This window comes from Heterocephalus glaber, unplaced genomic scaffold (genome assembly GCF_053883595.1).
Source record: "Heterocephalus glaber isolate CG9 unplaced genomic scaffold, H.glaber_assembly_v1.0 deba00001497, whole genome shotgun sequence".
Taxonomy (NCBI): domain Eukaryota; kingdom Metazoa; phylum Chordata; class Mammalia; order Rodentia; family Bathyergidae; genus Heterocephalus; species Heterocephalus glaber.
The window spans coordinates 36009142-36027238 of record NW_028258320.1 but is presented as its reverse complement, the minus strand read 5'-3'; the positions used below and the strand labels follow the sequence as shown (position 1 = coordinate 36027238).

At 37.3% G+C, this 18097-nt stretch overlaps 1 protein-coding gene across 6 annotated transcripts in view; it reads left to right on the top strand.

Moving 5' to 3' along the window:
* The window catches only part of Asah2 (N-acylsphingosine amidohydrolase 2), a 144641-nt gene that overhangs the window by 125773 nt on the left and 771 nt on the right, over nucleotides 1–18097 (top strand). For all 6 annotated transcript variants that reach the window (XM_021239109.2, XM_021239112.2, XM_021239110.2 and 3 more), the window contains one exon: nucleotides 97–185. In XM_021239109.2, the coding sequence (XP_021094768.1) occupies nucleotides 97–185 (89 nt within the window). The remainder of the gene's footprint in view (nucleotides 1–96; nucleotides 186–18097) is intronic.

The window sequence follows — 18097 nt, the reverse complement described above, 5'->3', positions numbered from 1 at the left end:
AGGAATCAGGGCATTGGTGTGTGGTCAGCAATAGGAGTTAGTAGAGACTGGATCCTTTTTGTGACTATGCCATGCCTGATATTAATTTTATTTCAGACCCATGAGACCTTCCTCACTGTGGAGAAATATGAAGACACTACAGCAGCCTGGCATATAGTGTATAATGATGCTTCCTGGGACACTCGGTGAGCATGTCTAGTGAATATTTTGTCTTTCAGACCTTGGCAGAAGTTGGTTAGTAATGCAGGAAACATGCACAGAGGACTGACTAAAAGTGGGGTACTCATAATAACAAATTCCCAGGGATCTTTCTGGCTATATTTAATAGACTTCATTTTGATTCTGCTTTTCTACAAAGCAATATGGTGTGTGCTTCTGTTAAGATAGTGCTAATGAGGGAAGCTCCCCACCTCCATCCCAGGGTCCTAGGGCAGAGAAGCTCAGCCGGTCCCAGCACCTGGAAGCTCCCCACCTCCATCTCAGGCTCCTAGGGCACAGAAGCTCAGCTGGTCCCAGCACCCAGAAGGAAGCTCCCCTGCTGAGATCCCAGGCTCCTCGGGCAGAGAAGGTGAGCCAGTCCCAGCACCCAGAAGGAAGCTCCCCCACCAACATCCCAAGCTCCTAGGGCAGAGAAGCTGAGCTGGTCCCAGACCCTGGAAGTAAGCTCCCCAGCTACCATCCCAAGCTCCTAGGGCAGAGAAGGTGAGCCCTGTGGGCGCCAGAAGCACCCCCTCCCATGGAAATGAGAAGACAGGTAAACAGGTCTCAAAAACAGACTTCTGGATCACCTACAGCAACCCCAAAGGGAAACGAGATGGAACACTCTGATACTCAAGCACCTGGACTCTCTGAACTGGCAACAAAAGAGGATCTGGGAAAAATGAAATAAGAAATAATTACTCAGATAACAGCAAAGATTTTGCTCATGGTGCAGGACATGATTAATAAATCTAGAGAGGACACAGATAAAAAAATAGAGGATCTGAGGAACATGATGGAATCCCAATATAGGAAACAAATGGAATCCATAAAACAGATACAAACAGATTTCCAAGAAATTAAAAACTCCATCGAAAGTCTGTGCAGCAGAATGAACCAATGTGAAGATAGAATTTCACATATAGAAGATAAGATTGCAATTAGTAAGGAGGAAAAGAAAAATTACTTTAAAATTGTAAGGGAACACAAGAAATCAGTCCAGCAGCTGCTAGACAATGCAAAGAAGAACAACATAAGACTGATTGGAGTCAATGAAGAAAGAGGAGAGAGTGCAGATGACATAAAAAAACTGTTCACAGAAGTGATGACAGAAAACTTCTGAAGCAGGGGAAAAGAACTTGACATACAGATAAGTGAGGCATATAGGACTACAACTAGCCTTGATCAAAAAATATCTACACATAGGCATATAATAGTTAGGCTTCCAGAAATCCAACAGAAGAACAAAATTCTACAAACGGGGAGAAAAGAAACAAATCACATACAAAGGAAAGCCCATCAGAATCACAGCAGACTTCTCAGTGCAGACCCTCAAGGCAAGAAGAGCTTGGAGTGATGTATTTCAAGCCCTAAAGGAAAACAGCCTCCAACCCAGATTGATGTACCCTGCAAAACCATCTTTCAAAATTGATGGAGAAATAAGATACTTTCATGACAAAGAGCACTTCAGGAACTTCATGAATACCAAACCAGCACTCCAAAAAATTTTAGACAATATCCTAGGAAAAGACAATGAGGATCACAACCCCAGGAAACCCAGCAGAATGAATCCATTGGGTGTGACAAATTAAATGCAAAGGGGGAGAATCCAACAAAAAGAAAAAGTCATGACAAGGCTTTTAAAACTTTTAACTTCATCTCCCTAATGAGTGTATAATTCAATCTTATTATTTTACTGATTAGTATTTTCTGATTCTAGAGTTGCACACCATTCCTTGTGCTATACTGGCTATTTATCATCTTATGTCTACATTTTAATTGGGTTGTCTATTAATGAGCTGTATGAATTCTTTATATATTCTGGTCATAGGTTAAATGTATTGTAAATATGGTCTGTTTAAGGACTATTTTTCATTTTAATGATGTCATTTAAAGTTCTAAATTTTGATGGAATCTCATTTATCAATGTTTTTCTTTTATACATCATGTATTTTGTATCCTAGGTAGTTCTTGCCTACCCTGAATTCATAAATATTTTCCCTTGTAATTTCTTCTTAAAGTTGTATACTTTTAGGCTTTCATATTTAGGTTCATAGATCCCTTCAAGTCATTTTCATGTATGGAAAAAAAGGTTGAGGTTAATTTTTTATATATGGATACCAGGTGTTCTAGTGCTGTTTGCTGCAAACACTATCTCTTCCTCAGCTCTTGAATTGAATTTATATTCTATAAAATGCTAATGTTAAATAATCTTTCACAACTCAGTGGACCATATATGTGTGGTTCTATTTCTAGATTCTCTGTTTTATTCCAATGATCTATATGTCTTTCCTTAACCAACACTGCCTTGATTACTGTAGCTTTAGAAGAAGTCTTAAAATTGGGTGCTAAACGTCTTCCAACACTGTTTTTGTTTTTGTTTTTGGCTTTTCTGGGTCCTTTGTACTCCTACATAACTTTTAAACTTCAATATCCAGTTCTTCATTTATAGCAAGTATACACAGCCCTGAATTTTTCTATATACCTTGTGTTTTCTAATCCTGCTAAATTCAAGTACAAGTTCTAGGGCCTCCTAGAGATTTCTTAGTATTTTCTCTGTAGATGATCATTTCATCTACATATAAAGATTTTGCTTCTGCCATGCCAATCTTATCCTAGTTGTGTCATTTTATTGCCAGACTAGTTTGGTTTAGACCTATGTTTCAAAGTCTAATGGACAGATGAAGAGTAAGCATATCTCCCCTTGCTCCCCACCTTAAGGAGAAAGCATTGTATCTTCTCCATTTATATAAGGCATTCTCACTGGAAGTATGGAGTACATGTCTTTAATCTGTTGAGAAGTTTCTGTTCTACTTCTAGTCTCCTGATAGCTTTTACCATGAACAGCTGTAGAATTTAGTCCAATACTCTTTCTCCAACTAGTGACAGGATCATATGGCTTTCTCCTTTCCTCTGTTAAAATGATGACTTTTGGGGGTGGATCTTCCAATGCTGAACCAACACTGCCATCCCTATAACAAAACCACTTTCGACATACTGCCAGATCTGCCTTCTAATAGTTTGTTTTGTTAAACAAATTTCTATCTATGTTCATACTTTTTTCTTCTATTAACTTTGTTCAGTTTTAGGATTAGCACAATGTTGATTTCCTAAAATGAGGGGAGAAGTGTTCCTTCTTTTTTCTGCTTTAAATATTTGATATAATTTATCAGTTAAAATGTTTATGAGCCTGCTGTTGTTGTATAGGTAGGTTTTCAAGCTAGGAATATACTTTCTTTAATAGGTGCTATTCAAATTTTATATTTCCTCCAGAGTTAGTTTCATTAATTTGTCTTCCAAGGTACTTCTTAGAAGTTGTCAAATTTATTTCAAAAAAGATTTTTGTAATATCTTTCTATATCCTTTTAAATTCTGTAAAATCTGTGGTAATGTCTCCTAGATCTTAATATTGTAATTTAAAAAATGTATAACTGATATTGTGTAACAGGAAGAAAAGGTCTAAAAGAGCAGGGGAATTGGGAGGGGTAGGGGAAGGGAAAAAAGGGAAAGTTAAAAATATGAGAAGAGGAAAAAAATGGATTCAAGGTCTTTGCAAATAGGGAAGGGTGGAGAGGGTGAAAGGAGGGCAAGGGAAGGGGAAAAAAATAATAAGAACCAAGATAGTCATGTAATGGTACAAGATCCCAATGATGAATGTAACTGTATTTTATATCAAAAATGTACCAATAAACTTAATGGGGAAAAAAAAAGATAGTGCTAATGAGGTTATGGCTTCTATTCTTAGAAGTATCTAGTTAGTTTCATTATTTTGTGATCACACATATTACCCTGAAAACTAATACCTTCTTCCAAGTTGGTTGAAAAGGGTGTTGGGTGAAGGAGTTACAATGTCTCTGTAGAGCACAACATTCCTACTGGAAAAAGAACGAACCTATTCAAATATGTAATTCATGCTTGTGTGTAGCCAGTGATTCTTCATTTACTTATAGGAAGCTGAGAGGCTCAATGTTTAACTCTTTTAAAAAAAATTTTTATTTTATTGGTACATTTTAGGTATATAATATAATGACATTCATCATTGGACATTTGCACCTTTACATAATCTCTCTTGGTTCTTATTTTTCTCCCTTCCCCTGCCCTCCCTTCAACCCCTCCATTCCTCCCTATTTACAAAGACTTTTGTTTCCTTTTTAAAATTTTCTCATATTAATTCCATTCCCTTCCTTCCTTTCCCCTAGTCCTCCCACTTTCTGTTCCCCTTTGCCCCTTTTCTTCCTATTTCACATTGTCTATTATACCCTTTGGCCCTTATTTACACTTTCAGTTTCTCACACCAGAGAAACTATTCAGTATTTACACATGTGTGTCCTATTTATTTCACTTAAGAGTATTGCCTCAATGTGCATACATTTAGCTATAAATGTCTCTAATTTCTCATTTTTTATGGCTGAGTTGTACTCCATTTTGTAAAAAGCCACATTTTCTTTATCCGGTCTCCAGTTGACGGGCATTTGGGCTGTTTCCAAGTTTTAGCTACTACAAATTGTGCTGCTATGAACATGGGTGCACGTATATCACTGTGGTATGATTCTTTTAATTCTTTGGGGAAGATCCCCAGCAGGGGAATATCAGGGTCAAATAGGAGTTCAGTCCTAGTTCTTTGAGGTATCTCCATACTGATTTCCACAGTGGTTGCACTAGTCTACACTCCCACCAGCAGTGGAGCAGGGTTCCTCTTTCCCCACAGCCCAGCCAGAATCTGTTATTGGTTGATTTCATAATAGCAGCCATTCTTTCTGGGGTAAGGTGGAATCTCAGTGTTGTTTTCATTTGCATCTCTTGAATGACCAGTGATGTTGAACATTTTTTCACATGTTTATTTGCTATTTCTATTTCTTTGTCTGAGAAATGTCTGTTCATTTCAGATGCCCACTTTTGGATGGGGTCTTTAAATTTGAGAGGTCTGATTTTTTTTAAGTTCTTTATAGATTTGAGATAGTAGACCTTTGTCTGAGGAAAAGCAAGTGAAGATTTTTTCCCACATTGTGGGTTGCCTCTTCACACTGCTGGTGGTTTCTCTTGATGTGCAGAAGCTTTTTAATAGAAGAGATCCTACTTGTTGATTGTTTGTGCTAGTTCACAGGCAACTGAGGTTTTGTTCATAAAATCTTTTCCTACCCCGATGTCTTCAAGAGTTCTACCTAACCTCTGTTCCAGCTGATTCAGCGTTTCATTTTAATATTTAGATCTTTAATCCATTTTGATTTTAGTTGAGTGCATGGTGAGAGATATGGGTCTAGTTTTAATCTTTGGCAAGTTGAAATCCAGTTTTTCCAGCACCATTTATTAAAGAGGCTATCTTTCCTCCAGTGAGGGCATATGGCTCTTTTATCAAAGATGAGGTGGCTGAGTGTGTCTGGCATTGTTTCTGCATCCTCTAATCTGTTTCACTGGTCCTCAGGTCTGTTTCTTTGCCAGTACCATGCTGTTTTTATCACAGTAGCTTTGTAGTATAGCTTCAAGTTGGAGGTTGTGATACCCCCTGCCATGTCTCTGTTACTTAGAGTTGCTTTTGCTATTCTGAGTCTCTTCTTGTTCCAAATGAATTTTTGAATTGTTTTCTCAAGGTCTGTGAAGTATGGTGCTGGCATTTCAATTGGGATTGCATTGAGACTATATAGCAGTTTTGGAAGTATGGCCATTTTCACTGTGTTGATCCTTCCTACCCAGGAGCGGAACATGTCTTTCCATTTTCTTTTTTTAAATGTATAATTTTATTATCATTCACTAAACACACACATGTACAAAAATTAAAATTATTCTAAGAAAACCAATGCAAGGGAAAAAACTATAATAATATTCAAATATAATAGAACTCAACCAAAGCAAAACTGAAAAGTACTCAAACATTTTTCCATATAATTAAAAAAAAACATCTCAAGCATTAACAAGACATCAAAGGATGTGATTTGTTTTAGAGAGATTTTCAAAACTGATATTGAATACATACTGGTCTGAAAAAAAATTCTAATTAGCTAGTAGACTCCACATAGGCCATTTTTTTAAAATTTAAATTTCAATACAGTCATGTGACACGTGATGGAAATATAATCTGAGAAATATGTTGTTAGGCAATTTCATCCCTGTGTATTGCAAAGTACCACACAGAGTGCCAACTTCTAAGTGCAAACTGAGAAGGTATACATCAGTCATCTCTGATGGCCCCTTGATATTATCCAAATACACAGTTAAACATGAGATACATGAGGCTACCACTGGCATAGCAGCACATTGTTTTACAGTAAACTCTTTTATAGAAGTAGGATTATGCTCTAAAGTATGAAGAGCACAGCATGTTATGATAAGTACCTAAAACAGTAACAGTCATTTATCACACTATCAAGTACTGTGTACTCTACATAGTTGTATGTGCTTATTCTGGAAACACACCCTTCTCTCCTTTGATCTCAGTGACTCTTCCTTCCCAACCCACTGATGAGCTCCAGCCTAGTCTCTATCTACATCTCTTCCTATAGTTTTAAACACAATTTATATATGGATTCTTTCCAGATTCCAGACTGTAACTCTGATCTCTCCCTTTCCCCTCTTGCCCCCCCCACCACTTTGAACCTTTTCTTACAATTTGAAATTATCAATTATTCATTTTAATCATTTTAATCCTTAATTACACTTTCAGTTTCTCACACTAGAGAAACTATTTGGTATTTACACATGTGTGTCCTATTTATTTCACTTAAGAGGATGACCGCAATATGCGTCCCGTTAGCTATAAATGTCTCTAGTTTCTTATGGCTGAGTAGTACTCCATTTCATTAAAAAACCATATCCATTTTCTGATATTATCTTTAGTCTCTCTTTTCAGAGTGCTATAGTTTTCAGAGAAGAGGTCTTTGATTTCTTTTGTTAGGTTGATTCCTAGGTATTTCTGTTGTTTAGATGCTATTGTGAAAGGAATTGTTTGCCCTATTATTCTCTTAGTCTGTTGTTTGTGCGGAGGAAAGCTATTGATTTTTGTGTGTTGACCTTATATCCAGCTACTTGACTGAATTTGGTTATTAACTCTAGAAGACTTTTGGTGGGGTTCTTGGGGTCTTCTCTATAGAGTATCATGTCATCTGAAAATAAGGACAATTTGACTTCTTCATTTCCTATCTTTATTCCTTTTATTTCTTTCTCTTGTCTAATTGCTGTGGCTAATGTTTCCAAAACTATATTGAACAAGAGTGGTAATAGTCGGCATCCTTGTGTTGTTCCTGAATTTATTGTGAAGGATTTCAGTTTTTGACCATTTAGTGTGATATTGGCTGTTGGTTTTTCATAGATGGCTTTTATCAGATTGAGGTAGAGACCATCTATTCCAATTTTTTGTAGGGTTTTTTTTTTTTATCACAAATGTATGTTGAATTTTGACAAATGCTTTTTCTACATCTATGGAGGTAATCATGTGGTTTTTGTCCTTGGCTCTGTTGATATAGTGTATTATTACATTGATTGATTTGCACATGTTGAATCATCCCTGCATCCCTGGGATGAATCCCATTTGGTCAGGGTGTATGATCCTCTTGATGATCTTCTGCATTGTGTCTGCCAGTATCTTATTAAGGATTTTTGCATCTATGTTCATTAGTGAGATTGGCCTATAGTTGTCTTTCTCAGTTGGGTGTTTCTCTGCTTTAGGGATTAAGGTGATGCTTGCTTCCAGGAATGAATTTGGGAATATTGCTTCTCTTTCAATTTCATTAGAGTTTAAACAGTAGTGGCAGTAGTTCCTCTCTAAATGTCTTGTACAATTCAGCAGTGAAGCTTTCTTAATTGGTAAGTTTTTAATTACATTTTCAATTTCAGTGATTGATACTGGGTTGTTTAGAATTTTTAGGTATTCTTCATTCAACTTTGGTAATTCATACATATCTAGGAATCTGTCCATTTCTTCTGGGTTTTCCACCTCATTGGCGTATAGGTTCTGGAAGTAGGTATTGATGATCCTCTGACTTTCTGCTGTGTCTGTTGTAATTTCACCCTTTTCATTCTTAATTGCATGGATTTGGGCTTTTTTTCCTTTTTCTGATAAGGTTGGCGAAGGGTTTGTCAATTTTGTTTATTCTTTCGAAGAACCAACTCTTGGCTTCATTGATTTTTTTTTTATTGTTCTCTTAGTCTCCATTGCATTGATTTCTCCTCTGATCTTTATAATTTCCTCCCTTGTATGAGCTTTGGGTTTGTCCTGCACTTCTTTTTCTAGAAGGTAGAGGTTCAGCTTCAAGTTGTTTAATTGGGCTTGCTCTGTTTTCCTAATATGAGTATTCAGTGCTATGAATTTCCCACATAATACTGCTTTCATTGTGTCCCATAGATTCCGATATGTTGCATTGTCATCATCATTTAATTGAAGGAACTGTATGATTTCTGCTTTAATTTCCTCTTTGACCCATTGGTTATTCAGAAGTGGGTTGCTCAATTTCCATGTTTTCATGAAATTTTTGCGGTTTCTTTTGGTATGATCTACAACTTCATCACACTATGGTCTGATAATATACAGGGGATAACTTGAATTCCTTTGGACTTAAACATTTTTTATGAGCGAGTATGTGGTCTGTTTTGGAGAATGACCCATATGCAGTTGAAAAGAATATGTATTCTAATTTTGTGGGGTCAAACACTCTGTAAACATGTGTTAAGTTCATTTGTTGAAGAGTTTGATTGAGTTCTAGTATTTCATTATTTATTTTTTGTCTATTTTATCTGTCTATTTGTAACAGTGGGGTACTGAGGTCCCCCACTACTATTATATTAGTGCATATATGACTTTTCATGTCTGTTAGTATTTGTTTTATATAGTTGGGTGCACCAGTGTTTGGTGCCTAGATATTTATGATTGTCATCTCTTCCTGTTGGATTGTTCCCTTTACAAGGATGTAGTGTCCTTCTTTGTCTCTAATCAGTGTTGGTTTGAAATCCACTTGATCTGCAAAGAGGATAGCTACTCCTGCTTTTTTTGGGTTCCCGTGGAGTATTGTTTTCAACCCTTTAACTTTCAGTCTATGAGTTTCTTTTTGTATTAAGTGTGTTTCTTGTATGCAGCATATTGTTGGATTTTGATTCTTGACCTATTCTGCCAGTCTATTTCTTTTGATTGGTGAATTGAGACCATTAACATTGATGGTTATAACTGATATGTATTGACTTATCATTGTCATGACTTTTTCTTTTCATTGGATTCTCCCTCTTTACATTTAATTTCTTGTTACACCAGATGGATTCATTCTGTCGTGCTTCCTGGGGTTTTGATTCTCATTGTCTTTTCCTAGGATATTGTGTAAAATTCTTTGGAGTGCTGGTTTGGTATTCACAAAGTTCCTAAGGTACTCTTTGTCATGAAAGTATCTTATTTCTCCATCAATTTTGAAAGATAGTTTTGCAGGGTACATCAATCTGGATTGGAGGCTGTTTTATTTAGGGCTTGGAATACATCACTCCAAGCTCTTCTTGCCTTGAGGGTTTGTGTTGAGAGGTCTGCTGTGATTCTGATGGGCTTTCCTTTGTATGTGACTTGTTTCTTTTCTCTAACTGCTTGTAGAACTTTGTTCTTCTGTTGAGTTTCTGGAGTCTTAACAATTATATGCCTATGTGTAGATTTTTTTTTATTGAAGCTAGCTGGAGTCCTATATGCCTCACTTATCTGTATGTCAAGTTCTTTTCCCCTGCTTGGGAAGTTTTCTGCCTTTACTTGTGTGAACAGTTTTTTTTTTATGTCATCTGCACTCTCTCCTGTGTCTTTGTTGACTCCAATCTGGCTTATGTTACTCTTCTTTGGATTGTCTAACAGCCACTGGATTGATTTCTCGTGCTCCTTTATAATTTTGAAGCAATTTTTCTTTTCCTGGTCACTAATTGCAATCTTATCTTCTGTATCTGAAATTCTGTCCTCACATTGGCTCATTCTGCTGTGTAGACTTTCAGTGGAGTTTTTCATCTCCTGGAAATCTGTTTGCATGTGTTTTATGGATTCCATTTATTTCCTACATTGGGATTCCATCATGTTCCTGAGCTCCTCTCTAGATTTATTAATCATGTCTTGCACTATGAGCACAATCAATCTCTGCTGTTATCTGAGAAATTATTTCTGATTTCTTTTTTTCCAGATCCTCTTTTGTTGTTAGTTCAGTGGGTCCAGGTGGTTGAGTATCAGATTGTTCCATCTCATTTCCCTTTTGGGTTGGTGTAGGTGATCTGGAAGTTTGGTTTTGAGACTTGTTTATGTGTCTTCTCATTTTGACCCAGGGGTGTGTGTGGGGGTGCTGTTGGTGCCCACGCGGCTCACCTCCTCTGTGCTGGGAATGGTGGCATGGCAGCCTGGAAGCCCCTTCCTCTGTGCAGGGAGTGGTGGAATGGCATCCTGCAAGCCACTACCTCTGCACTGGGAGCAGTGGTATGGCAGCCTGGAAGCCCCTTCCTCTGCACCAGGAGCTGTGGAATGGTGGCCTGGAAGCCCCTTGCTCTGTGCTGGGAGTGGTGGAATGCCCTGGATGTTTAACTCTTTCAGAATCAAGCGAGGAGATATCAAGTTTGTGTTTTCTTAGATATTTATCTGTCTACCTTTTGTTATCAAATTACAGAGCTGAATAAGTATTTTGAAGATTTTGACAGTTGGTTTGAAATAGAAAAATATTTCTGTTCTGAGGTCTATAAATGTTATACCACAAGTATAAAAGTGAAGTTGAAGTGGGTAAAATATTTGGTAATTTGTATCTAATTCACGTAAGTCTCAAACCAATTAATTGTTTGTATTCTGGTTTGATTCCTATGGCCCTCTGCAAACAGGTATTTGACCATGTTGTGGTCCATTTGTTAGCCACATGTAAATACAAGTATAATTTTTTTCTTTTTTTTTAGGACTTTAAAGTATAGGTGTGTGTGTGTGTGTGTGTGTGTGTGTGTGTGTGTACCAAGTAATACATACTTATTAAACAAAAAGTAGTTATACTGATAATGAAGACGAATGATTTATATTAAAAGCTAAAACTCAGAATACCAGGTAACATGCAGGACAGGTTTAGAACTCTGCCTTGCTCATTCCAGCAAGTGGCATCAAATATTTATAGAGAGCTCAAAGCCAATCACTCAGCAACAAAATATTGAGGACACTCTCTGTACCCAAGGGATTGGCTTTCTACATAACTATCAAGTAATTTGCTGATCAGTGTCTCACTGTACCTTGAACAATGTCTGAGTTCCTCACTGTGGTAGGCTGGGGCCAGCAGCATCTGAGTCCAAGTATTTTTCTCTTCTCAACCACTCTTCCACAGCTTGATAAGCTCTGTTCCTGATCACTTGCTTTCTATTTTTGGATACACCAAGTTTGTTCCCACTTTGGACACTGTGTATTCTCTGTTTTCTCTTCCTAAAATACTCTTCTTCCATATCTATGTGGACTTAGTGTAAATGACATTTTCTCAGAGAAGATTCTATCTTATTTTGTTATTTGGCTTATCATTCTTAAAACTCTCAAATTTATTGGTTTATTTATTGGTTTTCTTTATTTCCATCCCTACCCCAATAGAACATAAATTTCATAAAACTTTAAGCCATCTTTAGACTATGTCCATCTTTCTCAGTACTGAGAGGTATGATAAAAAGTATGGCAAATGTTAAAATTTTTAAAATCTGTTACAGCAAGACACATTGGCATTAATACCCCTCAAAATATTCCTGCCTGCTTCAAACACACTTATCCCATTGTTCTTGCCACTTTCTAAAGCAATTGTGGAAGTCTTCTTTTGTGAGTGTCTTTAGTTGTGCTGTTGTGGCTGCCTGTATATCCTGAATCAATTCAGTACATTTGCTTTTCATGGTCATTTTGACTTTGGGGAAGCACCAGAAGTTACATAATGCTAGATCTGGTGAAACAGCTGGGTGAGGACACACTGTAATGTTTCTACAAGCCTGCCTTTCCACTGGATGGCATTCAGCAGCAGTATTCATCATGTTTTAAATTATACCTTGTAAAGATACTGATGAAAGAGGACTTTTAGAAGTGCTTCAGAAAATGACAAGAACAATGGGATAAGTGTGTTCAAAGCAAGGGGGAGTATTTTGAAAGAATTTAATGTCAATGTATCTTTTACTGTCAATGTATCTTTTACTGTAATGAATTTTTAAAATTTAAACATTCACCTTATATTTTGACCACACTTCATTTATCCTCAGTATTTTTTGAGTAGAATTGAATGTGGTATGTATGCTCATTAAATACACATTTTAAACAAAACAGGCTAGATGTGAAAAGAAGTATCAGTTGATAGAGTCTGATAAGGTCTAAGAGAGTACTATAACAATCTGTGTTCTATCAAGAAAAGCTCCCTGGGATGGATAGAGTGTAGTGCTAGAGAGGCAGAAAAAGTAAAGATATTTCTTCAATTGTTCTTTAAATTTCCTCTTTTAAGAAATAGGTATTTAGACCCCTCCCACTACTCCCAGCCCAGAGAAAAGGGCTTTTGGGCCACTGTCTGTCCGGCCACTCCTGGTCCAGAGGTAGGGGCTTCTGAGCCACTGTCCCACTGCTCCTGGTCCAGAGGAAGGGGCTTCCCAGCCACCATCTGTACCACCACCCCTGATGCTGTCCCACCTCTCCCAGCTCAGAGGAAGTGAGCCACGTGGGTGCCAAGAGCACTGCTCCTGCCACCCCCAGTCGAAATGAGAAAACACGTGAATAAATCTCAAAACCAGACTTTCAGATCATCTACAGCAACCCCAAAGGGAAATGAGATGGAACACTCTGATACTCAAGCACCTGGACCCACTGAACTGACAACAAAAGGGGATCTGGAAAAAATGAAATCAGAAATAATTTCTCAGATAACAGGAGAAATTGTGCTCCTACTGCAAGACAAGATTAATAAATCTGGAGAGGAGCTGAGGAACATGATGGAATCCCAACAAAGGAAACAAATGGAATCCATAAAACAAATGCAAATAAATTTCCAGATGAAACACTCCATTGAAAGTCTACACAGCAGAATGAGAAAATGTGAGGACAGAATTTCAGATATAGAAGATAAGATTGCAATTAATGACCAGGAAAAGAAAAATTGCTTCAAAATTCTAAGGGAACATGAGAAATCAATCCAGCAGCTGCTAGAGGATGCAAAGAAGAATAATGTAAGTCTGATTGGAGTCAATGAAGAAACAGGAGAGAATGCAGATGACATAAAAACACTCTTCACAGAAGTAATGGCAGAAAACTTCCCAAGCAGGGGAAAAGAACTTGACATACAGATAAGTGAGGCATATAGGACTCCAAATAGCCTTGATCAAAAATAATCTACACATAGGCATATACTTGTTAAGACTCCAGAAACTCAACAGAAGAACAAAGTTCTACAAGCAGTTAGAGAAAAGAAACAAATCGCATACAAAGGAAAGCCCATCAGAATCACAGCAGACTTCTCAACACAAACCCTCAAGGCAAGAAGAGCTTGGAGGGACATATTCCAAGCCCTAAAAGAAAACAGCCTCCAATCCAGATTGATGTACCCTGCAAATCTATCTTTCAAAATTGATGGAGAAATAAGATATTTTCTTGACAAAGAGCACCTTAGGAACTTCCTGAATACCAAACCAGCACTCCAAAAATTTTTACACAATATCCTAGGAACAGACATTGAGGATCACAACCCCAGGAAGCAAAGCAGAATGAACCCATCTGGCATGACAAGAAATTAAATGTAAAGGGGGAGAACTCAACAAAAAGAAAAAGTCATGGCAATGACATGTCAATATATTTTAGTTATAACCATCAATGTTAATGGTCTCAATTCACCAATCAAAAGAAATAGACTGGCAGAATGGGACAAGAAGCAAAATCCAACAATATGCTGCATACAAGAAACACACTTAAATCAAAAAGAAACTCATAGACTGAGTGGGAAACAATACTCCATGTGACGGGAACCTGAAAAAAAGCAGGAGTAGTTATCCTCTTTGCAGATCAAGTGGATTTCAAACCAACACTGATTAAGAGAGATGAAGAAGGTCACTGCATCCTTGTAAAGGGAAGAATCCAAGAGAAAGAGATGACAATCATAAATATCTATGCACCAAACATCTATGCTCCCAAATATATAAAACAAACACTAACAGACATGAAGTCATGTATGCACTAATACAATTGTAGTGGGGGACCTCAAAACCCCACTGTCACAAATAGATAGATCAACTAGACTAAAAATAAGTAGTGAAATACTAGAATTCAATTGAACTTTTGAACAAATGAACTTTACAGATGTTTACAGAGTCTTCCACCCCACCAAGTCAGAATACACATTCTTCTCAGATGCACATGGGTCATTCTCCAAAATAGACCACATACTCACACATAGAACACGTTTAAGTAAGTTCAAAGGAATTGAAGTTATCCCCTATATATTATCAGACCATAGTGCGATGAAATTGGAGATCCATAGCAAAAGAAACTCAAAAAATTTCATAAACACGTGGAAATTGAACAACACACTTCTGAACAACCAATGGGTCACAGAGGAAATTAAAGAAGAAATCAGACAGTTCCTTCAATTAAATGACAATGACAATGCAACGTATCAGAATCTATGGGACACAAGGCATTCTGACAAGGGAAATTCATAGTAGTGAATACACATATTAGGAAAACAGAAGAAGCCCAATTAAACAACCTGATGCTGAACCTCAAGCTTCTAGAAAAAGAAGAGCAGGACAACCCCAAAACTCATACAAGGGAGGAAATTATAAAGATCAGAGGAGAAATCAATGCAATGGAGACTAAGAGAATGATACAAAAAACCAATGAAGCCAAGAGTTGGTTCTTCGAAAGAATAAACAAAATTGACGAACCCTTTGCCAACCTTATCAGAAAAAGGAAAGAAAAGGCCCAAATCCATGCAATTAGGAATGAAAAGGGTGAAATTACAACAGACACAGCAGAAATCCAGAGGATCATCAATACCTACTTCTGGAACCTATATGCCAATAAGATGGACAACACAGAAGAAATGGACAGATTCCTAGATACAAATGAATTACCAAAGTTGAACGAAGGAGACTTAAAAATTCTGAACAACCCAATATCAACCAATGAAATTGAAAATGTAATTAAAAACTTATCACCTAAGAAAAGCCCGGGCCCTGATGGCTTCACTGCTGAACCCTACAAGACATTTAGAGAGGAACTACTGCCACTACTGTTTAAACTCTTCAATGAAATTGAAAGGGAAGCAATACTCCCAAATTCATTCCTGGAAGCAAGCATCACCTTAATCCCCAAAGCAGAGAAAGACCCAACCAGAAAGGAGAACTATAGGCCAATCTCACTAATGAACATAGATGCAAAAATTCTTAATAGGATACTGGCAAATAGAATGCAGAAGATCATGAAGAAGATCATACACGCTGATCAAGTGGGATTCATTCCAGGGAAGCAAGGATGGTTCAACATATGCACATCAGTCAATGTAATACACTACATCAGTAGAGCCAAGGACAAAATCATATGATTATCTCCATAGATGCAGAAAAAGCATTTGACAAAATCCAACATGCGTTTATGATAAAACTCCTACAAAAAATTGGAATAGATGGTCTCTACCTCAAACTGATAAAAGCATCTATGAAAAACCAACAGCCAATATCATACTAAATGGTCAAAAACTGAAATCCTTCATACTAAAATCAGGAACAAGACAAGGATGTCCACTATCACCACTCATGTTCAATATAGTTCTGGAAACATTAGCCATGGCAATTAGACAAGAGAAAGAAATAAAAGGTATAAAGATAGGAAATGAAGAAGTCAAATTGTCATTATTTGCAGATGACATGGTACTGTATATAGAAGACTCCAAGGACACCACCAAAAGTCTTCTAGAGTTAATAACCAAATTCAGTCAAGTAGCTGGATATAAGGTCAACACACAAAAATCAATAGCTTCTCTCTACATGAATGACAGACTCTCTGAGAGAGAAATAGGGCAAATAATTCCTTTCACAATAGTGTCCAAAAAACTGAAATACCTAGGAATCAACCTAACGAAAGAAATCAAAGACCTCTTCTCTGAAAAATATAGTACTCTGAAAAGAGGGATTGAAGATGATATCAGATAACGGACAGACATCCCCTGCTCCTGGGTAGCAAGGATTAATATAGTGAAAATGGCCATACTTCCAAAACTGCTATATAGATTCAATGCAATTCCAATTGAGATCCCAGCAGCATACTTCACGGACCTTGAGAAAACAATCCAAAAATTCATTTGGAACAAGAAGAGACCCAGAAGACCAAAAGCAATTCTAGGTAACAGAGACATGGCAGGGGGTATCACAATCCCCAACCTCCAACTATACTACAAAGCTACTGTGATAAAAACAGCATGGTACTGGCAAAGAAACAGACCTGAGGGCCAGTGGAACAGATTAGAAGATGCAGAAACAACACCAGAGACACTCAGCCATCTCATCTTTGACAAAGGAGCCAAACACCCTCACTGGAGGAAAGATAGCCTCTTTAATAAATGGTGCTGGAAAAATTGGGCTTCAACTTGCCAAAGATTAAAACTAGACCTATATCTCTCACCATGCACTCAACTAAAATCAAAATGGATTAAAGATCTAAATATTAAAATAAAAATGCTGAACCAGTTGGAACAGAGGTTAGGTGGAACTCTTGAAGACATCGGTGTAGGAAAAGATTTTATGAACAAAACCTTAGTTGCTCATGAACTAGCACAAACAATCACCAAATGGGATCTCTTCTTATTAAGAAGCTTCTGCACAGCAAGAGAAACCACCAGCAGTGTGAAGATGCTACCCACAATGTGGGAAAAAATCTTCACCTGCTTTTCCTCAGACAAAGGTCTACTATCTTGAATCTATAAAGTAGTTAAAAAGATCAGACCTTCCAAATTTAAAGACCCAATCCAAAAATGGGCATCTGAAATGAACAGACATTTCTCAGACAAAGAAGTAGAAATAGCAAATAAATACATGAAAAAATGTTCAACATCACTGGTCATTTGAGAGATGCAAATGAAAACTATGCTGAGATTCCACCTCACCACAGAAAGAATGGCTGCTATCATGAAATCAACCAATAACAAATGCTGGCAGGGCTGTGGGGAAAGAGGAACCCTGCTCCACTGCTGGTGGGAGTGTAGACTAGTGCAACCACTGTGGAAATCAGTATGGAGATACCTCAAAGAACTAGGACTGGAAGTCCCATTTGACCCCGATATTCCCCTGCTGGGGATCTTCCCCAAAGAATTAAAAGAATCATACCACAGTGATATATGTGCACCCATGTTCATAGCAGCACAATTTGTAATAGCTAAAAGTTGGAAACAGTCCAATTACCCATCAACTGGAGACTGGATAAAGAAAATGTGGTTTTTTAAAAAATCAAATGAAGTGCTACTCAGTCATAAAGAAATGAGAAATTAGATACATTTATATCTAAGTGGATGCACATTGAGGCAATACTCTTAAGTGAAATAAGTAGGACATACATGTATAAATATCAAATAGTTTTTCTGGTGTGAGAAACTGAAAGTGTAAATAAGGACTAAAATGTATAATAGGTAATGTGAAATAGGAAGAAAAGGGGCAAAGGGGAAGGAAGTGGGAGGGCTAGGGGAAAGGAAAGAAGGGTATGGAATTAATATGAGAAAATGGAAAAATAGGAATAAAATCTTTGTAAATAGGGAGGAATGGAGGGGCTGAAGGGAGGGCTGGGCAAGGGTGAAAAATAAGAACCAAGAGAGACTATGTAAAGGTGCAAATTTCCAATGATGAATGTCATTGTATTGTATACCTAAAATGTACCAATGATTAGAATGAATAATCGATAATGCAAAATAGGAAGAAAAGGTCCGAAGGGGTAGGGGTAGTGGGA